We start from the raw sequence: 23,854 nt of genomic DNA, 5'->3' as shown, positions 1-23,854 counted from the left end.
GTTTCAGCTGGGGCACTTCAAAGAGCATTAGGAGACTGCTAGCAAAACCCGGTGGTGTTGGCACACCTTGAGAACCTGTGCACCTCTCCTTGCTTTGGGCAGTTCAACAGCTTTGAGCAGCTGTGCATCAACTTCACCAATGAGAAACTGCAACAGTTCTTCAACCACCACATGTTCGTGCTGGAGCAGGAGGAGTACAAGAAGGAGGGAATTGAATGGGAGTTCATTGACTTTGGGATGGACCTGGCTGCCTGCATTGAGCTCATTGAGAAGGTACCTATTCTGTGCAAGCTTATGATGTATTTTGAAATTCTGTGATGTTTCTGAACCACATTCAGCTCAGAAGGAACTCACAGCCAGGCATTCAGTGTCAGTTAAGCAAGATATTTTGCCCCAAAATTGATTTTAGTCTGGGGAAGAGTAATTAGGAAATGAAAATCTGTGTCATCAATCTTGTATTACCTGGTCTTCAAGCATGGGAAAAATAGCCTGGACTCCCACCAACAGACTTCTTAAAAAAACCCTGGAGTCAATCTCCTTTCCTTTTTCCTCTGAAGACTCAAATCAGGACTCCACACACAAATTTGGGAAATAAATATCGTCTCGCCTGATTTGCCAAATCAAATGGGACTCTTCTAGCTGTTTTCCCAATTATTTTTCTGTTTACCACTTCTCCCTCCGATTCTACTCAGCATTCTAACCTGAACCAGACAGATGTTCTTACCAGTCCTGTGAAGACAGGCTGCAGGACATCAATGGAAGGCAGAAACAAGCTCCCTGTCTGAGAACAAACTCAGGCCCTTACCCCGGCAGAGATGCTACCAGCAATACCCTGGTATCTTTGATGTTCATAGCACATGCTTCACATCGTTATAATTTTTCTCTGTGACTTCTTGTGGTACCTTCCAGCCCATGGGCATCTTCTCCATCCTGGAAGAGGAGTGCATGTTCCCCAAGGCAACTGACACCTCTTTCAAGAACAAGCTCTACGACCAGCATCTGGGCAAGTCTGCAAACTTCCAGAAGCCCAAGCCTGCCAAAGGCAGGGCTGAGGCCCACTTCTCCCTGGTGCACTATGCTGGCACAGTGGACTACAACATCTCTGGCTGGCTTGAGAAGAACAAGGATCCCCTGAATGAAACTGTCATTGGGTTGTACCAGAAATCATCACTGAAAACATTGGCCTTACTCTTTGCCACCTATGGTGGAGCAGATGCAGGTCAGCTCTGTGAAAACTGTATTTTCAGTGTGGGACAATGTTGACACAGAATTAAAGCAGTGAACACTAAGCATTTAAAATTTTGTGTTCCGTCGTCTCCAATATGCAACATCCATATTTTAATACTTCCTTCTTTTCTTCCATTCACAGAGGGTGGTGGTGGCAAAAAAGGTGGCAAGAAGAAGGGTTCTTCCTTCCAGACTGTCTCAGCTCTTTTCCGAGTAAGTACAGAATAGACTACCTTGTTAAAAATACCTACTGAAATAGCACGAGAGTTCAGTGGAATTGCTGTGAGAACACAGCCATTTAATTCCTGAGTAGACTCAGATTCATATTTATTGAAGGAGCTTTACAGCAGCATAACCATGCATTTCTTATAGGTCAAGACACTGAAAGATTCAGTTTTAATATGCAAGTCATATAGAAGCATGCATATGTGCCTACAAGCTTTAATCTAAACTTCACCTTGTAATCTCACAGGAGAATTTAAACAAGCTGATGACAAATCTACGCAGCACTCACCCCCATTTTGTACGATGCATCATCCCAAATGAAACAAAAACACCTGGTAAGGGGAGCCAATAGGATAAAAACTCAAGCCACAGAAGCTCTTCTCCTGAGTGTCAAACAACGGGGTAGTCACTAACGGTGGTGTTTGTTAGGTGCTATGGAGCATGAGCTGGTGCTGCATCAGCTGCGGTGCAATGGTGTGCTGGAAGGGATCAGAATTTGCAGGAAAGGATTCCCCAGCAGAGTCCTGTATGCTGACTTCAAACAGAGGTAGGAGTGCTCCACCTTTCTGCCCATTCTTTTCGTGTTTCACACCTTCTATGTCCTAAATTACTTATCATAGTTACTACGGAGTTCAGTGTATACACCCTGTAATCTAATCACATTACCATAGACTACTTCTGGAAAACAATGAGGTAACATGAAAGTTTCTTTCACACATCCACGTTACATTTGAACAACAATACATATTTCCACCCAATGTCCTAGGAATGCCCGTAAGCTGCCTTTAAGGAGGTCTGTCCCTATCAACGATGTAGTCAGCTGTTGCTGAAAATGACCCACTGAGAGTTCTTGCTGAGAACAGACTGAGTATACTAACACAAATATTTTAACAAGGAACTGAGCAGAAATATAAAAATGTTTCACTGCCAGTTCATGATGATATGACATGGCTGATGATCAGGATTCCCTCTGAGTTAACAGTATGTTATCTTCACTTATACTGTCTTGAAAGAATAGACTGTCTGTAATACATGACATTACTTGGTCAGACAGCCAGAGGTTGCTGAGAAGGCTGTGGGGTTTGGTCACAGTGATGGTTTTGTCAATGTAGATACCTTCATCTTCTGCTTTCTCCTACAGATACAGGGTGCTAAATGCAAGTGCAATTCCAGAAGGACAGTTCATGGATAGCAAGAAGGCTTCAGAGAAGCTTCTTGGGTCCATTGATGTGGACCACACCCAGTACAGATTTGGACACACCAAGGTAGAAACGAGTCCTGCATTCAAACACTGTGTGGTTCTCAGGTAGCTATGAAACAGCTGAGACTGATGTGCTATAATGTTCCCTTTCTAAAGGTGTTCTTCAAGGCTGGGCTGATAGGTCTGCTGGAGGAGATGAGAGATGAGAAACTAACAGAGATTATGACCATGACACAAGCTAGGTGCAGAGGCTTCCTGATGAGAGTGGAGTATCGGAGAATGGTGGAGAGGAGGTAGACATTTCTCACCCACGTATCACATTCTTATGGGTCCCAGCAAATTGAGTCTAAATCCATCCAACCCAATGTATGCAATAACCATGTGAATTTGATTTCAGGGACTCAATCTTTTGTATCCAGTACAATGTTCGTGCATTCATGAACGTCAAGCACTGGCCCTGGATGAAGCTGTTCTTCAAGATCAAGCCCTTGCTGAAGAGTGCAGAATCTGAGAAGGAGATGGCCAACATGAAACAAGAGTTTGAAAAAACCAAGGAAGAGCTTGCAAAGTCTGAGGCAAAGAGGAAAGAGCTGGAGGAAAAAATGGTGGCCCTGCTGCAGGAGAAAAATGACCTGCAGCTCCAAGTGCAGGCAGTGAGTAATCACCGTTCATTTGTCCCTGGGAAAAGAATGATTTGCAGGAAGCTGACTAATGTGCAGCAGAAAACAGTCTAAGGCCCTAAGGCACACTAGCATTGAGGAAACAGGTACGGGCAGGGGCATGATGTGTCTCATGGCAGCCCCACGTGAGGCCTGGCATTCCTACTGTCTGGGAAAAGAGCCATGTAGTGCTCGCCAACATGTAATCCACAGCAGAGCTCTGAACTGGAAGGGAAGGATCTCCATCTACTCAACTTTCAAAGCAGAGTATCTGTCTAACAGAGTAAAGGTAAACCTGAGAAGGACCCACATTGCCCACTTACAGCTACACTTGAAGGCACTGATTATTTCAGAAACATGGATACTTCCCATTCAAACTCAATTAGGAGAAGGCAGTTTCTTCACACCGAACAAAACAACACTTTCTCCAGTAAATTATTTTCACAAAGCCTTTACTCTGCAAATTTTATAACGTTTGTGATGAGTCAATTAAAAAGAAAAAGATATTGAATACTTTTTCTGTAAGTTACCCTCCCTGTGAGGCATTTTTAAGAGACAAAAAAAATTTAGAGTCCATGTTGATTCCAGGTGACAAGGTTTCCCAGTAGCCACTGGGCAAGACCTTCCTGTTGCTGGAGTGGAGGGCCTGGTTCAGCCTCCATTTTAACACGTGCCTACTCTGTGATATAAAAGACAGAGGAGAGAAAATTCAAAACATTGCAACCCATAAAAATCTGTGTGTCCCCACCAGGAAGCAGATAGCTTGGCTGACGCTGAGGAAAGATGTGACCAGCTCATCAAAACCAAAATCCAGCTGGAAGCCAAAATAAAAGAGGTGACTGAAAGGGCTGAGGATGAGGAGGAAATTAATGCCGAGCTGACAGCCAAGAAGAGGAAACTGGAAGATGAATGCTCAGAGCTGAAGAAAGATATTGATGACCTTGAGTTAACGTTGGCCAAGGTGGAAAAGGAAAAGCATGCCACTGAAAACAAGGTACACACAGAGACAGTCACATAAAGGGGGAAGGGACAGATGCCTTTCACATGAGCCTGGTATCCTCAGAACAAAGCTAGGTGTGGAACAAGCCAGGAACATCATTGCAAGAAGCTAGGCATCCCAGATAAAAACCAAGCTCCTGGCTAAGCACTGCAAAGTGAAAAGGTCACTGCACTAACAGTCAAGTCTTCTACACAGACTTTTGGCACTTTCTTACAATCAACAGGTGAAGAACCTCACAGAGGAGATGGCAGCCCTGGATGAGACCATTGCCAAGCTGACAAAAGAGAAGAAAGCCCTCCAAGAGGCCCATCAGCAGACACTGGATGACCTGCAGGTAGAAGAGGACAAAGTCAACACGCTGACCAAAGCTAAGACCAAGCTGGAGCAGCAAGTAGATGATGTAAGCACACAGGCGTACAGCAAGAGCAGGACAGGTATAGAGTTAAGCCTGACTGATGGAGCAATGATGATCTTGTTTGTTTTAGCTGGAAGGGTCCTTGGAGCAAGAGAAGAAACTGCGCATGGACCTTGAGAGAGCTAAGAGGAAACTTGAAGGAGACCTGAAGCTGGCCCATGACAGCATAATGGACTTGGAAAATGATAAGCAGCAGCTGGATGAGAAACTGAAGAAGTAAGTGTCGCTGTGGGGCCCCTGAGTGCTGGGCTGGTGCACTTGTCTTTTCTCTTTGAGCTCTGACATGGTTTGCTTTGCCCAAAGGAAAGACTTTGAAATCAGCCAGATCCAGAGCAAAATCGAGGATGAGCAAGCCCTGGGCATGCAATTACAGAAGAAGATCAAGGAGCTGCAGGCAAGCCTCTGTCCCTTGCCCTCTCTCAGCCAGTGTCAGGTCAGGAAGGAGGAGGGCATGGGTGTGAAGGGTCCCTAATGTTCCCCAGGCTCGTATTGAGGAACTGGAGGAGGAAATTGAGGCAGAGCGAACCTCTCGGGCAAAAGCAGAGAAGCATCGGGCTGACCTCTCGAGGGAGCTAGAGGAGATCAGCGAGCGCCTGGAAGAAGCAGGAGGGGCTACAGCAGCTCAGATCGAGATGAACAAGAAGCGTGAGGCAGAATTTCAGAAGATGCGGCGTGACCTCGAAGAGGCCACGCTGCAGCACGAAGCCACGGCTGCCGCCCTGAGGAAGAAGCACGCGGACAGCACAGCTGAGCTTGGGGAGCAGATCGACAACCTGCAACGAGTGAAGCAGAAGCTGGAGAAGGAGAAGAGTGAGCTGAAGATGGAGATTGATGACTTGGCCAGTAACATGGAGTCTGTCTCCAAAGCCAAGGTACGGGATTGCAGTGGACCATGCCCACAGGGCCAAAATATGGCACATAGGCTACATCTGCCAGCCACATTTTCATCACAAAGTCCGTGCTGTGAGAATAAGGCAGAGTCCAGGTGTTCATTTCCTTTCCTTGCTTGTACTGGCTCTGTAGGCAAATCTGGAGAAGATGTGCCGCACTCTGGAAGATCAGCTGAGTGAGATTAAAACTAAGGAGGAGCAGAATCAGCGCATGATCAATGACCTCAACACTCAAAGAGCTCGTCTGCAGACAGAATCAGGTGACATTTCTTCATTGCTGAGGTGCAATAGGAGGTCCTGCATGCCATGAGGATAACACAGTTTGAAAAGTTACAACTGGCATAACCTCTAGAGGCTACTCATGATTGCATGTGTTTACAGGCAAAAATAGTTATATTATTAATAATCTAGTTACTTTTTTCACTTTGTCCTTCCCAGGTGAATATTCACGCCAGGTGGAGGAAAAAGATGCTCTGATTTCTCAGCTGTCCAGGGGCAAGCAAGGATTTACCCAACAAATTGAGGAACTCAAGAGACATTTAGAGGAAGAAATAAAGGTCTGGAATGACTCTACTCCAACATTCCTTCCCCAAACACATGTAGCACTGGAGTGAACACCAATAATGCACATGCCCCCTGCTCATAAGCCAGAGAGGAAAGGAAGCGTAATGATTTTGATGCTGGAGGAAGTCATCCACAAGGCTTTCATGACATTCTGACCATACTCTCTAAGACAGGATTGAGACACTTATTACAGAGACAGCAGGTTACTTTCCCCAGAGCACCTGTCACTAACACATCCTGATCCTCCAGAACACGTTGATGTTCATCATCCCCCAGCTTTGCATTTGCCTAATTAGAGTTTGATTCTAATTTCCCTGTCAGCTTCACTGTCAAGAGGCATCTCAAGGCAAGTATTCAGGTTACCAATCCCAATATCCCCACAGGCCAAGAACGCCCTGGCCCACGCCTTGCAGTCAGCTCGGCACGACTGTGACTTGCTCCGGGAACAATATGAGGAGGAGCAGGAAGCCAAGGGGGAGCTGCAGCGCGCCCTGTCCAAGGCCAACAGCGAAGTGGCCCAGTGGAGAACCAAATACGAGACGGATGCTATTCAGCGCACGGAGGAGCTGGAGGAGGCCAAGTACGTGGGACGTGGGATGTCAAATGGCTGGAGAAGGCTGAGCTTGTCAAGGGAAATTGGAGCCTTTAGAGTGCATTAGGACAGGGGTGGGATGAAGGCAGGGATATAGTGTCTTCATGGTAGAGGGAAGAGAGGGAGAGAAAGGAAAGTTTGGTGTGGAAAAAGTGTAGATTAGAAGGAAAACGTAGCCTTTAGGGCTAGAAATGCTAAGACAGGGTGAATACACAGCAGGCGCTAGGACAAGGAGGTGATAGACCCTTTAGGCTGGATGTAATCTTGGAACAGAAAAACCACTGTGAAAATCGCTAGGCTCGAAGCCCCCAAAGTGGCCAACTGACCTCTTGCGAAAATTGTCTCCCCTCTAAGTTCTAACCGAGAGCTGCGCTTATCTCCTCCCAGGAAGAAGCTGGCACAGCGCCTGCAGGATGCAGAGGAACATGTTGAGGCTGTGAATGCCAAATGTGCCTCCCTGGAAAAGACAAAGCAGAGGCTGCAGAATGAAGTGGAGGACCTGATGATTGACGTGGAGCGATCTAATGCTGCCTGTGCAGCTCTGGATAAGAAGCAGAAGAACTTTGACAAGGTCTTTTGGGCTCCAGCACCGGGGCTCCTGGGCAGAGCATGTCCTCCTGATTGCCACCTCCATACTGACGCCCCGTTTCTCTTCAGATCCTGGCAGAATGGAAGCAGAAGTATGAGGAAACGCAGGCTGAGCTGGAAGCCTCCCAGAAGGAGTCTCGCTCTCTCAGCACGGAGCTGTTTAAGATGAAGAATGCCTATGAGGAGTCCTTGGACCACCTGGAAACGCTGAAGCGTGAGAACAAGAACTTGCAGCGTAAGTCCCTGGCCCTCTGCTCCTGGCAGGGCTGTCTCGCTCTCCACCACTGCCCACCGCTCGACATGGGTCTGTGCCTGCAATTCTGCAAAGATGCCTGGTCACCTTGGTGTGGCAGTGCCCTTCCCATTCAGCTCTGAGCCTGACCATGCCACTGGTCTTTGTTCCCACAGAGGAGATTTCCGACCTCACGGAGCAGATTGCAGAGGGAGGAAAGGCGATTCATGAGCTGGAGAAAATCAAGAAGCAGATTGAGCAGGAGAAATCTGAACTCCAAGCCTCCCTGGAGGAAGCTGAGGTACGTGCTAAGAAATGGTGTCCAGACTGAAAGTATGGGAGTAGTTATTTGCAGGGATGGCAGGAAAGCAAGCCTAGATTTCACTGCATCAGAGACTAGTTAGAAAGGGAGCATTAGTTTGAGTCACTGTTCCTGCTGACTTGTCCAGGCCTCCCTTGAACATGAAGAGGGCAAGATCCTGCGCCTCCAACTTGAGCTCAACCAGGTGAAGTCTGAGATTGACAGGAAGATTGCAGAGAAAGATGAGGAAATCGACCAGATGAAGAGAAACCACCTCAGAATTGTGGAGTCCATGCAGAGCACCCTGGACGCTGAGATCAGGAGCAGGAACGAAGCCCTGCGGCTGAAGAAGAAGATGGAGGGAGACCTGAATGAAATGGAGATCCAGCTGAGCCATGCCAACCGCGTGGCTGCAGAGGCACAAAAGAACCTGAGAAACACGCAGGCAGTGCTCAAGGTCTGTTCAGCAAAGATGCGTATAGAAGAATGTCTCACCTTACATTTTTTAAGACGCAAGAGTGTTGTGCCACCTTGTAATTTCTGTTGTCTCTTTTACAGGATACCCAGATACACTTGGACGATGCTCTCAGGACACAGGAGGACCTGAAGGAGCAGGTGGCCATGGTGGAGCGCAGAGCAAACCTGTTGCAGGCTGAAGTTGAGGAGCTACGGGCAGCCCTGGAGCAGACGGAGCGGTCGAGGAAAGTGGCTGAGCAGGAGCTCCTGGATGCCACTGAACGTGTGCAGCTCCTCCATACCCAGGTCAGGCACTCTGCTGGAAATGAGTCCCATTAGCCAGGGATAACACAGAATGCGACTGCTATGCGTCTTGTCAGTAACTACTATATAAAGACCTGAAGAGCTACGCCGTAACATGGCCAGTCCAGGCAGCCACCCCTGTCTGGTTTGCTGCTGTGGCTCTAAAGAAGGCTCCTGCCTTAAAGACTTTCATAAACAATACTCACAGTTTTAGCTCTTGAAGTGGAGGCATTAGGTCTAACTGTACCAATCATGTCTTTTCTGTTGCATAGAACACCAGCTTAATCAACACCAAGAAGAAGCTGGAAACAGACATTGTGCAAATTCAGGGTGAAATGGAGGAGATGATCCAGGAAGCCCGCAATGCGGAAGAGAAGGCCAAGAAGGCCATCACAGATGTGAGCTGGGGGTTCCTTTCACTGCTTAAGATTACTGCCTTCTCCCCAGAATGTCTCCAGCCCCAAAATGGCTTTCACCCTTTGCTCTCATCAGGCAGCCATGATGGCAGAGGAGCTGAAGAAGGAGCAGGACACCAGTGCCCACCTGGAGAGGATGAAGAAGAACCTGGACCAGACGGTGAAGGACCTGCAGCACCGTCTGGATGAGGCCGAGCAGTTGGCACTGAAGGGAGGCAAGAAGCAAATCCAGAAGCTGGAGGCCAGAGTGCGTAGGGCTTTTAGTTGTGAGTGAGTGAACGTGTCACGTAAGTAACCACCAGGGAAGCTCCAAAGCCGGGCTTCTCATTGCAGGTGCGGGAGCTGGAAGCGGAGGTTGATGCTGAACAGAAGCACAGCGCTGAAGCTGTGAAGGGCGTGCGCAAGTACGAGAGGAGGGTGAAGGAGCTGACCTACCAGGTAAGGCAGGAAGCCTCCTTGGGCTGACAGAGTTTTCTCACAAGAAGTCAAATTTTGCACACACCATCCCCAAGGGGAACTGTTAACCACACATGATGCAGAACCAATAATTCCTTCTCTTTGCTGCTTACCAATCACTCTAGTCTGAGGAAGACCGGAAGAATATTCTCAGGCTGCAGGATCTGGTGGACAAGCTGCAAATGAAGGTGAAATCCTACAAGAGACAAGCTGAGGAGGCTGTAAGTATTGCTTGAAGAATGGGCAAGAGCCACCTTCCACCGGGGCAGCATGCTTGTTGAGATGAGTATGAATCCCAGGAAAGGGGCATGAAAGAAACTCCCAAGTCACAGCAGTCTTGGCCACGCCGTTTTGCTATCGTGTCACGAGTCCTTGCAGAGTTCTGGGCACCCTGCACTCAGGGATGAACTGAGGGAAGTTCTGCAGCCTGTTTGATACAGGAGGTCAGACTAAACAAAACCAGGGGTCACACCCACTGACTAAGAGGTTCCTGAATCTCTGCTGCTGACCAAAAGCAGAGGGTTTCAGGTTCTTTCTCAACCTAATAGCCACACTGATAGTTGGGCAGCTATAATGGGGGAATAAGTACCCAAATGACAAATCCAAGTGACAAAATTGCTCCTCAGGAGGGACACAGTACTGCTGAGGCTTGTCATGGTGGGGCCCTGAATAAGGGAGGATGAGGAGGTCTGTGTGAGGCTTACGTGTAAGCGGTGGTGGGTGGGGGATGGAGGTTTGTGCCTTCCCCCAGGGAAGAGCCGCAGCCCCGCAAGGCCGAGGCACAGGAGGAGTGAAACCCCTGCCCTGGGCTCCTCACCACCGACTCCCTCTCCCCACACAGGAGGAGCTGTCCAATGTCAACCTCTCCAAATTCCGCAAGATCCAGCACGAGCTGGAGGAAGCCGAGGAGCGGGCTGACATTGCAGAGTCACAGGTCAACAAGCTCCGTGTGAAAAGCCGGGAGTTTCATGGCAAGAAGATAGAAGAGGAGGAGTGAGGATGTCATGAGGCAGCAAAGTGACCGGAGGGATGCACAAAATGTGAACCTCTCCGTCGCTTTCTCCTGCAATGAATGTTTGTAACCGTGTCAATGTCTAGAGAATAAAGACTGTAGATTCCTCTGCATACAGACATGAGTGGCTTCTTCTCACTCCGCCATGTTTTCCTGGTTCTGTCTGCCTAGTTAGCTATAGGATCCCATTAAACTTTGGCTATTGTTGAATGTTTAGCTTGTGTCCATTATCTGTCTGATGTGTAGCACATGTTTTTATTTCACAATCAGTTAAAAGTATAGGTAATAGTGTAGTTTTCCTTGCTAGAGGAATGGACATAGAAGATGACCAGTTTACAACAGACACAGCACTGTTTATGTATTTCACTGATACCCCACAATTATGCAATTTTTCTCCGCACAATCTGGCTACTATTCCCTTCACCTACACCTCTTGGCTCCAGAATTCCATAGAGCTGCCGGGCAGCTCACAGGGCCACATCAGGGCAGTGTTTTTTAGGGAGTGAGAGGGAAGAGAATGGAGAGTATTGGCAAATACATTTTCCTTCATTCAGACCCTGATCTGAACAGCAGAGACACACTGGGCATGTCCAGCCATGAATTCTCATGTGCTCTATCAGCCCTCTCAGCTGTTTTATTCCTATGCGTTATGTGTTGCCTTTCAAGCGAAAGACACACAGGCAGTGTCACGGTTTGTTAAAAGAAAAACCTATGCAGAGATGCCTGCCTAAGCTGGTATTTTCATAGCACCAACAGCTCTGTGCTTTGAGGTAACTTCTGTCCCTTATTTTCAGGATGACCAGACAACCTTGGAGGTTTTTTCTTAGAAACCAGAAAGACTGAAGGAGCTCTGGGTGAGAGACGAATGCTAACTGAACCAGATAGAAGTCAGAAAAAAAATGAGGACTGAAGAGCAGCTGGCAACAAAGGGAAAACAACGAGCCCATTATGAAGTGGAGGCCAGAGTTTGTGTTTATGTTGAGTACTTTTGACAGCGTACCTCTTTCCAGCTCTGCCACGCATCTGCTGGTGTTTGAAGCAGGAGCTAGTTCCTGCACTGAGCACTGGGCCTAGCAGGGCGCAACAGATAGGAGTGGAGATGGCATGGCGTGCTGAGGAGGCAGTGATGGACCTGCTGAACTGAGAGTTGCCCCAAACAGCCCTTCCTTTACAGGCTGAGAACCCTTTAAAAAATGTGAACTTGCACAACAGCATCCAGCATAAGAACACTGATTCTCTGCTTGCTCTCATCAGGAAGAAAGGTGTGCTTCCATCCACAGCAGGTGACTTCCATCACTTTTAGAGGCACTGTTCGACCTCTGCTCATTTCACAGAGAAAAGGGGCACCTGTGCAAAAAAGACCCTAGGTCTAATAAGATCTTGCAATGCCCAAGAAATCCAAAAGAAATGAAAATGTGCAGGCAAGCATCTGCAGGAGCTCTGGGCTTTGTGGTGTCTTGTATTTGGACAGAGAACACATTTCCCCATCGGCAAGTATCAGGATAAAAAGGAGAAAACGGAGGCAGCTGAGAGTAAAGAACCAGGTCTTTTCTATGCTGGATGCATGCCTGAACTGCTGAGGGAGCACTCCTGAGTCCTAGCTCCATTCTAGTCCCTACAGAGAACCAGACTCCTTCCTAGGCCTGGGAGCAGGCACAGAGTCCTGGACATCCACCTCTTGAGAAGTGAACCAAAGAGCAGGCCACTGCACAAGGCATGTCTCTGCATTTCTGTGTATGGGACAGCGCAAGGAAGGACAGCCTCCACCTCAGGTGGGTTTTGAGAGTAGGAAATGATGTTACCAGTCAGAACACACCCACCAAACCAGGCACCCCAAGGGAACACAGGGATAAACACAGAGTTGTTGAATCCCAGTGTTTTTACGCAGGAGATGTTTGGCTTGGCACAGTAACAACACTGCTGGGCTCTCCCAGGTTAAGACACTTATGGGAGTGTTTACCAGAGAAGCAGGGAAGAGGGAGGTAGGTTTTTGGGTAGCTCTACTGAGTTTACATGCCTATGCTCCATGCAGTTGGCTCTTTGGATGCCCACCCACTGCTTTAGGGGTCCTTAAGGACAAGATCTTGTGAATTTGGGCTGCAGCTGTGATTGCAGTTTCCCTGGGGCTGCATGCCCCAGCAGGGAGAGTGCAGGGGAAGTCTAGGAAGTGATCATCTGCTCAGCTGCCAGCAGTCCCCAGCTGCAGCAAAGGTAACGCATTCGTAGCAGGACTACTACATGACCTACCAGGTCCTTTACCAGGTCTCTTCTCCTTAGTGTAACAGGCAGTAGCTTTGTTGGGATGTGTCTTGGAAGCTGCTCAGTTCCTGCTCTGTCCTTGGTAAGAAATGGAGGCACACGCTATCAGTCAGGACTTTCATCAGCACAAGGAAGCTGTTGTGCTGTGGCCTTGCCTTGCCTTGTGTGCTCTACCGAGGTGTGTATTTCTGTTGGTTCACCACTCCTGGTAGCTGAGCACAAAGTAACCAGCTCAGGGGGTAATCATAAGCAACCTTGGAGTGAGAAGCAGCCAAGAAAGAGCCTGGTTTATTCCTTCAAGCTGTATAGGTCCTTATGCATCTTGCCAAATATTCTACTCATGAGCCTGATATAAGGCCACCATATGTGCCGTGGGAAAAAAGTCCCAGGATACTGACATTAAGACACGCCGCTGTGCAGAGCTACTAGGTGAATGCTGAGCATATGGTGCTTTGCTCACAGAGTGTGCTTCCCTTGGAAAGCTCCTGCACCCCGATCATGTCTCCTTCTAGGGATAATCTTCCTCTATTAACCCACAACGGTGTTCAACACACGGACTACTGAATCTTCCTCATGCTGCATTGCAATGTGTTGTAATTGCCATCTTCGGGCACGGTGCAGTTGCCCACATCTAAAGGTAGAAGATGCTGCTCTTCTCTCAGAAAGATTCAGCTGGGCACGTTTCCTTTTCTGCCTCAAACATTGAGAATCAGCAGCAGGCCTGGATGTGCTCTCCCTCATCATGCACAAAGAAGAGTGTGAAGTCAGCTGAATGACACTGTGAACCCGGAACCCTGCGTGCTTGCCAGCCTCTCCTGGGATGTGGTCTCCCCTCCAGGAACAGAGCAGCTGCCTCAGAGGAAGCCTTCTGCACAGTGAAGTGTACAGGCGTCACTCTCACGGTCTACCTTTATGCTGGCTCAAAACACAAGTAATCACAATATTTGCCCCTGTGAAGTGGATGTGAAAATGGCACTGTGGACCCAAACAAAGCCCACCTGGGCCTTCACTGTTCACACACAGAAGCTGAGCAGGGCTACAGTGGGATGATGACATTCTGTTCCTCACCTCTCTCCAGTCTGGGAACTTGGAATCAGCTCAGTGTTCCTGGGAATGCAGCTCATCGAGAAAACCCAGTGTTCCTAGTTATTAGTATGGAAAAAAGTCAATCTGTGCTGTGCTCCACCTTTACGGATCTGAAGAAACTTCTAAGGGGCCGTGAGCGTGCTGCTCACTCAGAATACTGACACTCACCAACCAGCAGCCAAAGTACTGACAGGTACAAGTATGGAGAAGAGCTGCCCCACAAAGTCTGCTAGGGAACACTGAGCTTCAGTGACTGGGGGTAAGGCAGGAAACACAAGGACATCAGGCCTTCTGCTGTTGAGCTGCCGTGTCGATCACTGCCTGCTTGCACAGCTTAATGATGATTACAGTCACACCATACTACGATGACACTCACTGAAAAGGAGGACACCGTTAGGATGAAAACTAAAATGGGAGAAAATGAAATTGACAGATTGAGAAAATCATCTAACAGCTGTTCTCACACTGAAACGCCCTGAAAATACTCCTAGGCTCGTCAGCCCCTTTGGCGTGCCTGTGTGACAGATTCTGAGGAATGTCTTATCAACTATAGCCATGGACTTGCTTAAACTTACACTATAAATCCCAAGGTGTGTTACTTATAATGCCACTGGCAGCGAATTGAGATCCGTCCCATGTACTGATGCTCTGTTGATGAATCTGTGACTGAGAGTGCCCACTGAGCATAGCAGACATAAGCATTGAAGTAAAACACTACTGAACGAGACACTGAAGCTTACTTTTTGTTGACTTGGGATTTGCTGCCATACACGGAGAAGAGGAGCCATTTTCCCCTGACACATTATTTTTGGAGTCAGGCTGCTGTCACCTGCTAAGTGCTGATGCCAAGTGGGGAAATCATCGCTCTGTAAGAGCCCATAAAGGATGATCTCTCAGAGGAAGTTTTAAATAGATGCAGTTGATGTGCTCCCCACACGGGCTGCAGAGGATCATGGATCTATGGCAATCTGAACAAGAAACAGCACGCTGTCTCTCCCAAGCACAAAAGCAGCATTCCGGTAATAACACCATCAAGGGGACCAGCAACAGAATCTGGAAATTCCTTTCACTGACAGTTTTGTCAGAGAAGCCCAATTCAGCTGCTCTGTTCTACAGGCACCAGTGAATCCCTCTGATGAAAATCCAGGAACGCTGCCAGCTCCACAAGGTCCCTGTCACACCTCCCCATGGCGTAGAGGAATCACCTAGTACCTGAGCCTTGCTCTTAGGGTCTCAGGACCGTGCTCTTACACCTCCCACGGAATAGGCATGCCACACCCCCTCACCATGCCAGCAGCACAGCCCCAACATCAACAGAGTACTGCTGGGGAAACACAGTCCAGCACACAGGAAGGCTTTGGAATCGGAGCCCAAAGAGGTAAAGTCCAAGCTTAGCTAATGTGTGCGGCTGAGAGCAGTGTGCGGTCATGGGATGGCTCTGCTCTGAGACCCTGTGAGTCACCCTGGAAGATACTGGCTAATTGGGGGCACTTCTCAGGGAGCTGAAGAGAGTGATCTGGAAGGAAGACAATATACACCTGTGCTGCCTGACAAAACAGTGACCAAGTGAAGTGGTCATTGCAGCTTGAGCTGGAGAGGATATGAGATACCTTGTCCCAAATCTACTTGCTTAGAGCTCAAACAATGTCCCCATCTCTTGGGTTAAACTCAGACCTTGCCAAGTACAAGCCTCATGGAGAGAAAGGTGTGTCCCTAGCAGCCTTTAGTGGGTGAGCAGGGAATCTCCTCAGGATGGGGGATGCAAGGACTGTTAGAGGACCCTGACACTATGGCGGCTGGCTATCTGCTGGCATGTTGCCATCATTGTTTCATTTCTGACCCATTTCCTTCCCTGTTCTTACCCAAGAGGCCTGCTCCCCCCCTCACCTGCCCTGTAGCAGGAGCACTCCAGTTGCTTTGATGGGTGATGGAAAGGGCATTTGGAAGGTCACCTTCTCAGCCAGGACCCACTGCCCAGCAGCGATTGCTTCCAGAGATGTTAGCTGAGAACATAAGAGGTGTCTGAGTAACTACGCAACTCGGGCACTCATTCAAGTGCAGCCCAACTTCAAATGACAGTCCTACCAGCAACTGAGATGGTAGAGATGCTCAGTCTTTTGCAGGCTGCTGGAAAGAGGAGACACAACCAATAGAAAAAGCTGTGAGTCGGACTCCCTAAAGGAAATATGCATTCGCTTCTGTTTTCCCTGCTGTGAGGTCAGGGAAGACCTGCAGAAATTGTGCACTGAGTGGAGAAGCAGCATGAGGAGATGGCAAAAGGCCATCCTGGTCTCTTCGTGGCTACTCTGAGATAGGATATATCTTAACCAGATAGCCCACAAACACCAGTGTGGACTAGACATGGTATGCTAGGCGTGGAGAAAGCACTCCTCATATTTGATTCCACACGACTCAATGCCCACCAGCAGAATAAACGGGTTTCTTGATGAGGAAAGTGCATCCCTACTATATGCAGGCTCCAGCACGCTGCCATGTCTTAGCAGAAGGGCAGGGAAGAGGAGTTTTCCTCCAAAGGATTAGGGTGCTGGCATTTCTGTCCAGCTTGGGCTAGCATTCCTGGGAGTTCTTCTTTTACACGGAGGACTGTTGTCTGAAGAAACACTGCTGAAGTGGAGGCTGGGCATTCCCTGTCAGGCTGCCCATCTGGTGTAGTGATGTCTCTCTCAGCGTGCTTAGCAAATGTTTGCAGCATAACTGACCGCACCATGTGAAAGCTGCACTTCTTAACAGTGGATGTTTGTCTCTTCTCATGCTGGAAATGCTTTTGCTTCACCTCTAAGCACGTTGGGTTCAGTGCTGAACAAATGCAATCCCTCCCTGTTACTGAATGGAAGTTTACGATATCTTTATTTTTTCACCTAGGAGGTGCCATACAGCATCACCCACGAGAGACACCATCCCATTAACCCTGTGGGTAGGAAATCCACTCTGTGAAATAATCTAAAAATCTCAAAGGAAGGAAGAAAATGGGGGAGGAAGGAAGGAAAGGAGGAAGGAAAGGAGGGAGGGAGGGAGGGAGGGAGGGAGGGAGGGAGGGAGGAAGGAAGGAAGGAAGGAAGGAAGGAAGGAAGGAAGGAAGGAAGGAAGGAAGGAAGGAAGGAAGGAAGGAAGGAAGGAGGAGTTGTGGATACTTTGATGACACACTGACATCTCGATGCTGCTGTATCTCCCACTTCAGTGAGTAGTGTCCTCTATCAAGTCTGCCTTGTTACACACTCCCTTGAAGCTAGATCCTCCATGTCACATGATCCACTGGTGATTCACAGGGTGCACTGATCCCCACAGGCATGTTCTGCTAATCCAGACAGCATGGCTGATAACAACAGCAGCATGCTGCAAATCCCACAGGGACTGCTTTTTCAAAGTCATCCTTGCTTGCTTTCAATAATCTTCCTGATTATTACTTGATTAATAGCAGTCACCTTTCAAGGTATGTTTTGCTCCACCACACCAAACACAGCCCATGCATCTGTAACTGCTTTATGTTAACTTCCATTGTGTGTACCTGGGGAGTAAGGTATCAAAGCCCAGCTGTTAACAGACAGAGCTCAACCTCCATGCTGAGGACAGAAATTCCACATAGAGCTCCACTGAACTGCAGTTTCTTCTTCAGGAGGTAGCCAGCACATACATTCGTGCTGGTCATTTGCACCTGCTGCTAGCATTTGACCAAAGAAACATTCTGTCAAAGGACGACGTCCTCCAACATCTTCCAGTTACATGCAAGGTTAGGTGGGACAGTGTGTTGTGTGCTACAGTTCTTCTGCCCGCTGAGCAGTCAGGCAGCTTTTCACATCTTCCTTTCAGGAAGCTGCTGCCCACAGTTTCTGGGCTCTCCTTTGCAGATCTCCTAGTCGTCTTCTCACCTACGAATGGTCTTCTCTTGGAATACTTTTCCTTCTATGTCTGAACGGAATTTGGTTCATTACCTCTCCTTGACTCTGCCCACAGTCAGTTAGGCTCTTATTACTTATTCAGGAATTCTCCTGGAATTACTTTCATCCTTGGAATTATTCTCATTGTTTGCATAGAGTGATAAGGGGGACCCTGGGAACTACCAACCAGTCAGCCCCACATCAGAGACCGGTAAGGTCATGGAACAGACCTTCCTGGAAGTTATGTCGAAGTCTATGGAAAAGGGAGGTGATTAGAGACAGCCAGCATGGCTTCACTGAGAGCAAATTGTGCCTGACTAATCTAGTGGCCTTCTACAATGGCGTGACTGCATCAGTGTACAAGGGAAGGACAACTGATGTCATCTGCCTGGACTTCTGTAAGGCCTTTGATACGGCTTCCCCCAACATTCTTGCCACTAAATCGGAGAGTTATGGTTTTGATGGATGGACTGTTAGTTGGATAAGGAACTGGCTGGCTGGTTGGCCACATCAGAAGAGTTACAGTCAAAGGCTCAGTGTCCAAATAGAAACCAGTGGTGTCCCTCAGGGGTTCGTACCGGAATCAATACTATTTAATATCTTCCTTAATGACATACCCAGTAGGATTGAGTGCACCCTCAACAAGCTTGAAGACAACACCAAGTCGAGTGGTGCGGTTGATACACCAGTGGGAAGGCATGCCATCCAGAGGGACCCTGATGGGCTTGAAGAGTGGGTCCATGTGAACCTGATGAAGTTCAACAAGGTCAAGTGCAAGGTCCTGCACGTGGGTCAGGACAATCCCCACTATCAGTATATATTGGGGGATGAGTGGCTTGGGAGCAGCCCTGCAGAGGGAGGGGATTCTCGCCCTCTGCTCTGCTCTCATGAGGCCCCCACCTGGAGTACTGTATCCAGCTCTGGGGCCCCCAGTACAAGAAAGACATGGACCTGCTTGAGCAGGTGCAGAGGAGGGCCACAAGAGTGATCCAAGGACTGGAACACCTCTCCTATGAAGAAAGACTGAGAGAGTTGGGCCTGCTCAGCCTGGAGATGAGAAAGCTCTGAGGAGACCATATTGCGGCCTTTCAATATCTAGAGAAAGCTTATAAGAAAGAGGGAGAAAGACTTTTTACCAAGGCCTGTCGCAATAGGACAAGGGGAAAAGGTTTTAACCGGAAGAGGGTAGATTCCGGTTGGGTATAAGGGAGACATTTTTTTAAGATGAGGCTGGTGAGACACTGGAACAGATTGGCCCCAGAATTTGGGAATGCCCATCACTGGAAGTGCTCCAGCTCGAGTTGGATGGGGCTTTGAACACCCTGTTCTACTCAAAGATCTCCTTGTCTACAGGAGGGTTGTTGCACTAGATGATCTTTTTAAGGTCCCTTCCAATCCAAACCATTCCATGATTCTGTGATTCTATGACTCTACCCTCCAGCTTCTGCACGTCCATGGGAGTCAGAGATTGCACAGAGAAGTAGGACTTCAGACCCCTGCACTCACCCTTTCCCACTGGTTGTTTCTGGACTCCTCCTGGGCAGGGCACAGGGTGTTTCCATCAGCCTCCCCATGTCCTGTTCAGGGAGCCCTGGGGTGAGCTCTGGGTTTGAACTTCAAAAAATGAGTGCTGCAATGCCAGAGCCCTCCTTGGAACAAGCTCTTGATGCACGGGCCAGTGCTTGAGGCTGGGTATTACCTTGGATCACAGGCATCATTTTTCTGACCTTACCCCTGTGTTATTCACCGAGATTTATCCACTGAGCTCTTTTAATAACCAAAATGCCAGTGACCCAGGAGGAGAGCGTGTTTAGAACTGACAGTGTTTAAAGCAGCTCAAGTGACAGTGCCCTTTTCCTAGAACTGGATCAGTCACTCTCCAGGACTACCAGCAGACTGCCCCTTTCTCAGAGTATCAGCATTGTACAGGACTGCCTACCACCTCTAGTGCTCTGATACAGACAATACTGTGTTGATAGCTTTTGTTGCTGGAACTGTACGAATGTGTAAGTGTGCAAGATATTTGGGATGGGATGGGAGTGCTGGACTGAGGATGCGTCAGAGTGCAGAGGATCTCGGACTATATGCTGTGCGTGTGATTGTGTGTACAGTTGTGTTTGGGTGGGGTTTGTTTGGAGTTGTAGGTAGTGAAAGGCTACAGGGACCTCCCCAGCTTCCTGACCCAGTTGAGGACATTGCTTGCTATATGTTGGCACTGGGAACGTACATATTGGAGACATAGGCTTAAGCTCTTTAAGGCGCATTAGCACTTCTTTTTTGTGCGATGGAAAGCAGGAGGTATCACAGTGTATTTATTGAGTATGCATGTATTTGTGGCTGAAGATATTTCGTGGTCTAGGTTAATTTTGCATGTTTGTCTCTCAATCCTTAGAATATCTTTAATAAACTTTGAAAAATAGAAATAACTTTGACTATGAATAACTTCTTATTAATACAAGTGCTAGTCATTAAATGTTACACATTCCTTCTAGATCAGCTCTGTAACAAAAACACTGAATCTTGTAAAACCAGAAATGTTTTTTAAAAAAGCATTATAATTTTTTTTCATTTTTCAGGGACAATGTACCATAAGTAATTTATTTTTTTAAAACTAGGTAATACTTCAATATCAGTTATGACTGACTCAGCAACAGTCATTCCTCTAGTACACACATTCTGAATATTTCAGTTTCTGCAAAATACTAAGTGCATATTTGCTTTCATAGAGATTTATTTCTTTTTATAGCTAAAGGGTCATCTTTCACACTCTAAGCACGAGTTGCATGTCCAACCTGAACTTGTATTCTGACTTGCTGTCTCTTGGTTTCCCTCTGTATCTAACGCTACTGCAGTCAATGTCCTGGCCTACAATATGTGCCTGGTTTTCCCCTTTTCAGTATAACATCTAATGAACTACTGAATGACATTTAGTCATGATTTGTCATTTGTACAATTGTCTTTTCTAATGCTGTAAAGGCAGTCCCTAAATTCACAGGACCACGTGTGCAAGACACATTGTATTTTTCCCATTTTATGTCTGGAATAGTTGCAGTATGGAAGTGCCAAAGAATGTCCTCTGGGTCAAAGATCAAGTTATCAGTAGAGACAGTAGAGGAACCTATAAATTCTACATCCAAGTTCTTTAAGTGCCTTGACTAGTCAAGATTCCCTTATTAATAGCCCTGTCAGACTATTTATAGGAAATGTAATCCCAGGAATGGTAAGATGTAAAACATTTCTAAATATATCCGGTCAAATCAAATGACAATTATGCTGTTAGTTAAGTTTGCCAGACAATGTTTTGCCAAAGATGGTTTGCCAAAATAAATTTTCACTGAAGGAAAAAGAAACATCCAGAACATCTGCATACCAGACCCTATAAAAGTCTCTTTGGAGTGCTGTACCCAGTCTTGACAGAAAATTTCAAGGTAAGTGTATGGCTCCTGTGAACTTCTGGGCAAAGCATATACCTTTTTATTCCATTTAACTTCCTATAAGTCTTGGATATCCATTTCTATCAGGCTATCAGGGACTGTCTCTATGATTTAGGTTTATGGTTGGACTTCAAGGACTTCATGGATTTCAAGGTCTTTTCCAACCTAGATGTTTCTGTGATTCTGTGATTCTATGACCAGTGATTTTATTCTAGGTTTGAAGGCAGCTTTTTTTCCTTCAGCTTATATATTAGCTCTGCGTATCTGTGCAACACAAAATGAGTTACTATGTTTTTGAACAGCAGTGACTGACTTCCAGCCTCTGCCGCCAGAATTAATACCAAAATTTACCAGCTTTTAAGTTACAGGAAGAAATCCAACAGTTTAAGATTTCTAGAAAGCCGAACAGGCAATAATGACATTTCTATCTGTCATAATGCAAGATGAATTTTCCTAGCAAGTAAATTTTCCAGTGAAAAGCCACTATTTGCTATCAGACAAGGAAGTCTTTCAGAGGCTTTCACGTAGCATTTTAAAAAAAATCAGAGACTTATTTAATATGAAGTCTCTGTTATGGCAATGTCCATATTCACCAGAGTCCACAAAGTTGAAATAATACTGCTAAATTGTCCTACAATACTGCAACAATAAAGGACTGTTCTATACTTTGTTATATAGCTAGATGTCAAAGGATTAATTTCAGTCAAGACTGGGTACTTTAAATCCAACCTTTGACTTGTTTATACCTACTTAGATATTTGAAGAGAACAAAGTGCAGGAGATTTCCTCTCTTCCACATAAAACTGTTCACTCACTGACTCAACATGTCTTCTTTCCTACAGAGTACTCTGCTGACTGTGACTCCTGTAAAGTGCAGACATGGCTTCTGCAGACTCTGAGATGGCTGTTTTTGGGGAGGCGGCCCCTTATCTCCGAAAGTCAGAAAAGGAGAGAATTGAGGCCCAGAACAAGCCTTTTGATGCCAAGACATCTGTCTTTGTGGTGCATCCTAAGGAATCCTTTGTGAAAGGGACAATCCAGAGTAAAGAATCAGGGAAGGTCACTGTCAAGACTGAAGGTGGAGAGGTGAGTAAGGAACAAGGCTGAAGGACCCATTTGATTCCCACTCTCAGCTCTTAGCTGACATATGTTCTTCCTCTGACAGACCCTGACCGTGAAGGAAGATCAGATCTTCTCCATGAACCCTCCCAAGTATGATAAAATCGAGGACATGGCCATGATGACCCACCTCCATGAACCCGCTGTGCTGTACAACCTCAAAGAGCGTTACGCAGCCTGGATGATCTACGTAAGTACCAGCAGCAGTCTTCCTCCGGGCAGCGAGGAGGAACTGCTCTGCCAGGGTAAGTGGAAGCCAACATGCTGTCTCCTTTCCTCACAGACCTACTCGGGTCTCTTCTGCGTCACTGTCAACCCCTACAAGTGGCTGCCGGTGTACAACCCGGAGGTGGTGTTGGCCTACCGAGGCAAGAAGCGCCAGGAGGCCCCTCCACACATCTTCTCCATCTCTGACAATGCCTATCAGTTCATGCTGACTGGTGAGTCATTTGGCAGCATCTTCATGGTGATATAACATTTCAGGTTTTTTTTTAAAAATATTTGTTTGTGTAAACCTCAGCATGAGACTTTAATTAACTTATTTTAACAGTTGTTGATATTATGCATTAGACACAGTTCTGTCCTAATGATTTTTAGAACACTAATTTATAGCATACAGAAAACACCACTGTAAAAGTTACAGTGAAGAACAATTAATAGGATGAATTAAGTCAGGTGAAACAAAAGTTCTCCCCTACCTATTACTGAGATCTGATTTGCTCAAAATGTGACAGAAAATACTAATAGACCTCAGAACAATTTCATTAATATCTTCCAAAACTATACTTTAAGTTAATTTCTAGGTGTTTTAGCTTCATGAAGACATTGTTTGAAAAAAACAAATGATCCAATTTCAAGTGTTATTTTAATATTTACAGCTTCTTGGGAATGAACAAAAACCAGAATCCTAGCAAAGTTGCACCCTCTGAAAACAATGATAAATGACTTCATTTCAAATTAGCTGCTAGTTAATGGTTCTGTATTATGTATTTGCCTCTTAGGCATGAAAGTTACTTGACCAGAAAGGACTAGATTCTGTGCACCAAAACCGCAATATGCAGAAGGGAATCTATGATTTGATAGTCATGTATCTAGAGTTGTTTCATGATTCCACAGGGATATTACTGAACATCACATAATAATAATATTGACGGTTTGAAAAATCCCTGATTATTGAATAAAAATAGAATGATAATAAGAATAGTTCTTCTTTTCCTTTTCCACTTCCACTTTTAACACTGGAGCTGGTTTATAAATAACAAGTAATTTAACATTTTTTTTCACATTTGCTATTTTCTTTCTTCCTTCTCTTAGTTGGTTCCTTTAAAAACAAACTTGTAAAGACAGAAATAATAAAAAGAGCAGAAAACATCTGAAACAAAAAACAACCAAACCCACAAAACCCTACATTTTTTCTTATCTCAGAAAAAAATAATTCCTTTGAATTCACTGGTGAAAAAGAAAAACAAGAAAAGGAGGAAAAAAAATATTGTTTGAACATTTCCAACATAGATTAAATCTCT

The 23,854-nt window shown here is 46.5% G+C and overlaps 2 protein-coding genes across 2 annotated transcripts in view; both read left to right on the top strand.

Annotated features, from left to right (window-relative positions):
• LOC141932964 (myosin heavy chain, skeletal muscle, adult-like) overlaps window positions 1-10,522 on the top strand; it is a 44,137-nt gene extending 33,615 nt beyond the window's left edge. The window contains exons 48-73 of the mRNA XM_074847216.1: window positions 103-273; window positions 910-1,219; window positions 1,370-1,440; window positions 1,700-1,787; window positions 1,882-1,999; window positions 2,594-2,717; window positions 2,810-2,946; window positions 3,051-3,306; window positions 4,064-4,306; window positions 4,536-4,712; window positions 4,798-4,943; window positions 5,031-5,121; window positions 5,210-5,599; window positions 5,751-5,877; window positions 6,056-6,174; window positions 6,565-6,761; window positions 7,161-7,344; window positions 7,431-7,596; window positions 7,770-7,894; window positions 8,043-8,351; window positions 8,453-8,656; window positions 8,926-9,051; window positions 9,146-9,316; window positions 9,403-9,507; window positions 9,651-9,746; window positions 10,367-10,522. Coding sequence (XP_074703317.1) covers window positions 103-273; window positions 910-1,219; window positions 1,370-1,440; window positions 1,700-1,787; window positions 1,882-1,999; window positions 2,594-2,717; window positions 2,810-2,946; window positions 3,051-3,306; window positions 4,064-4,306; window positions 4,536-4,712; window positions 4,798-4,943; window positions 5,031-5,121; window positions 5,210-5,599; window positions 5,751-5,877; window positions 6,056-6,174; window positions 6,565-6,761; window positions 7,161-7,344; window positions 7,431-7,596; window positions 7,770-7,894; window positions 8,043-8,351; window positions 8,453-8,656; window positions 8,926-9,051; window positions 9,146-9,316; window positions 9,403-9,507; window positions 9,651-9,746; window positions 10,367-10,522 — 4,407 coding nt within the window. The remainder of the gene's footprint in view (window positions 1-102; window positions 274-909; window positions 1,220-1,369; window positions 1,441-1,699; window positions 1,788-1,881; window positions 2,000-2,593; window positions 2,718-2,809; window positions 2,947-3,050; window positions 3,307-4,063; window positions 4,307-4,535; window positions 4,713-4,797; window positions 4,944-5,030; window positions 5,122-5,209; window positions 5,600-5,750; window positions 5,878-6,055; window positions 6,175-6,564; window positions 6,762-7,160; window positions 7,345-7,430; window positions 7,597-7,769; window positions 7,895-8,042; window positions 8,352-8,452; window positions 8,657-8,925; window positions 9,052-9,145; window positions 9,317-9,402; window positions 9,508-9,650; window positions 9,747-10,366) is intronic.
• An 11,567-nt stretch (window positions 10,523-22,089) lies between these two features.
• On the top strand, window positions 22,090-22,806 carry LOC141932963 (myosin heavy chain, skeletal muscle, adult-like). The gene is made up of 3 exons (XM_074847215.1): window positions 22,090-22,298; window positions 22,378-22,521; window positions 22,615-22,806. Exons 1-3 carry the CDS (start codon window positions 22,092-22,094, stop codon window positions 22,804-22,806), a joined length of 543 nt encoding a protein of 180 aa, XP_074703316.1. The 5' UTR covers window positions 22,090-22,091.
• Window positions 22,807-23,854: the final 1,048 nt, after the last annotated feature.

This window comes from Strix aluco, chromosome 21 (assembly GCF_031877795.1).
Source record: "Strix aluco isolate bStrAlu1 chromosome 21, bStrAlu1.hap1, whole genome shotgun sequence".
In the NCBI taxonomy this organism is placed as follows: Eukaryota; Metazoa; Chordata; class Aves; order Strigiformes; family Strigidae; genus Strix; species Strix aluco.
Note: the sequence above shows the minus strand (reverse complement) of the source record. Positions and strands in the feature narration are given on the sequence as shown.

Bases quoted from the DNA above. Each gene is read 5' to 3' on its own strand.
- LOC141932963 (XM_074847215.1), top strand. From the start codon at position 22,092: ATGGCTTCTGCAGACTCTGAGATGGCTGTTTTTGGGGAGGCGGCCCCT. The intron at 22,299-22,377 runs GTGAGTAAGGAA...TTCCTCTGACAG, and splicing joins TCAAGACTGAAGGTGGAGAG to ACCCTGACCGTGAAGGAAGA. The intron at 22,522-22,614 runs GTAAGTACCAGC...CTTTCCTCACAG, and splicing joins ACGCAGCCTGGATGATCTAC to ACCTACTCGGGTCTCTTCTG.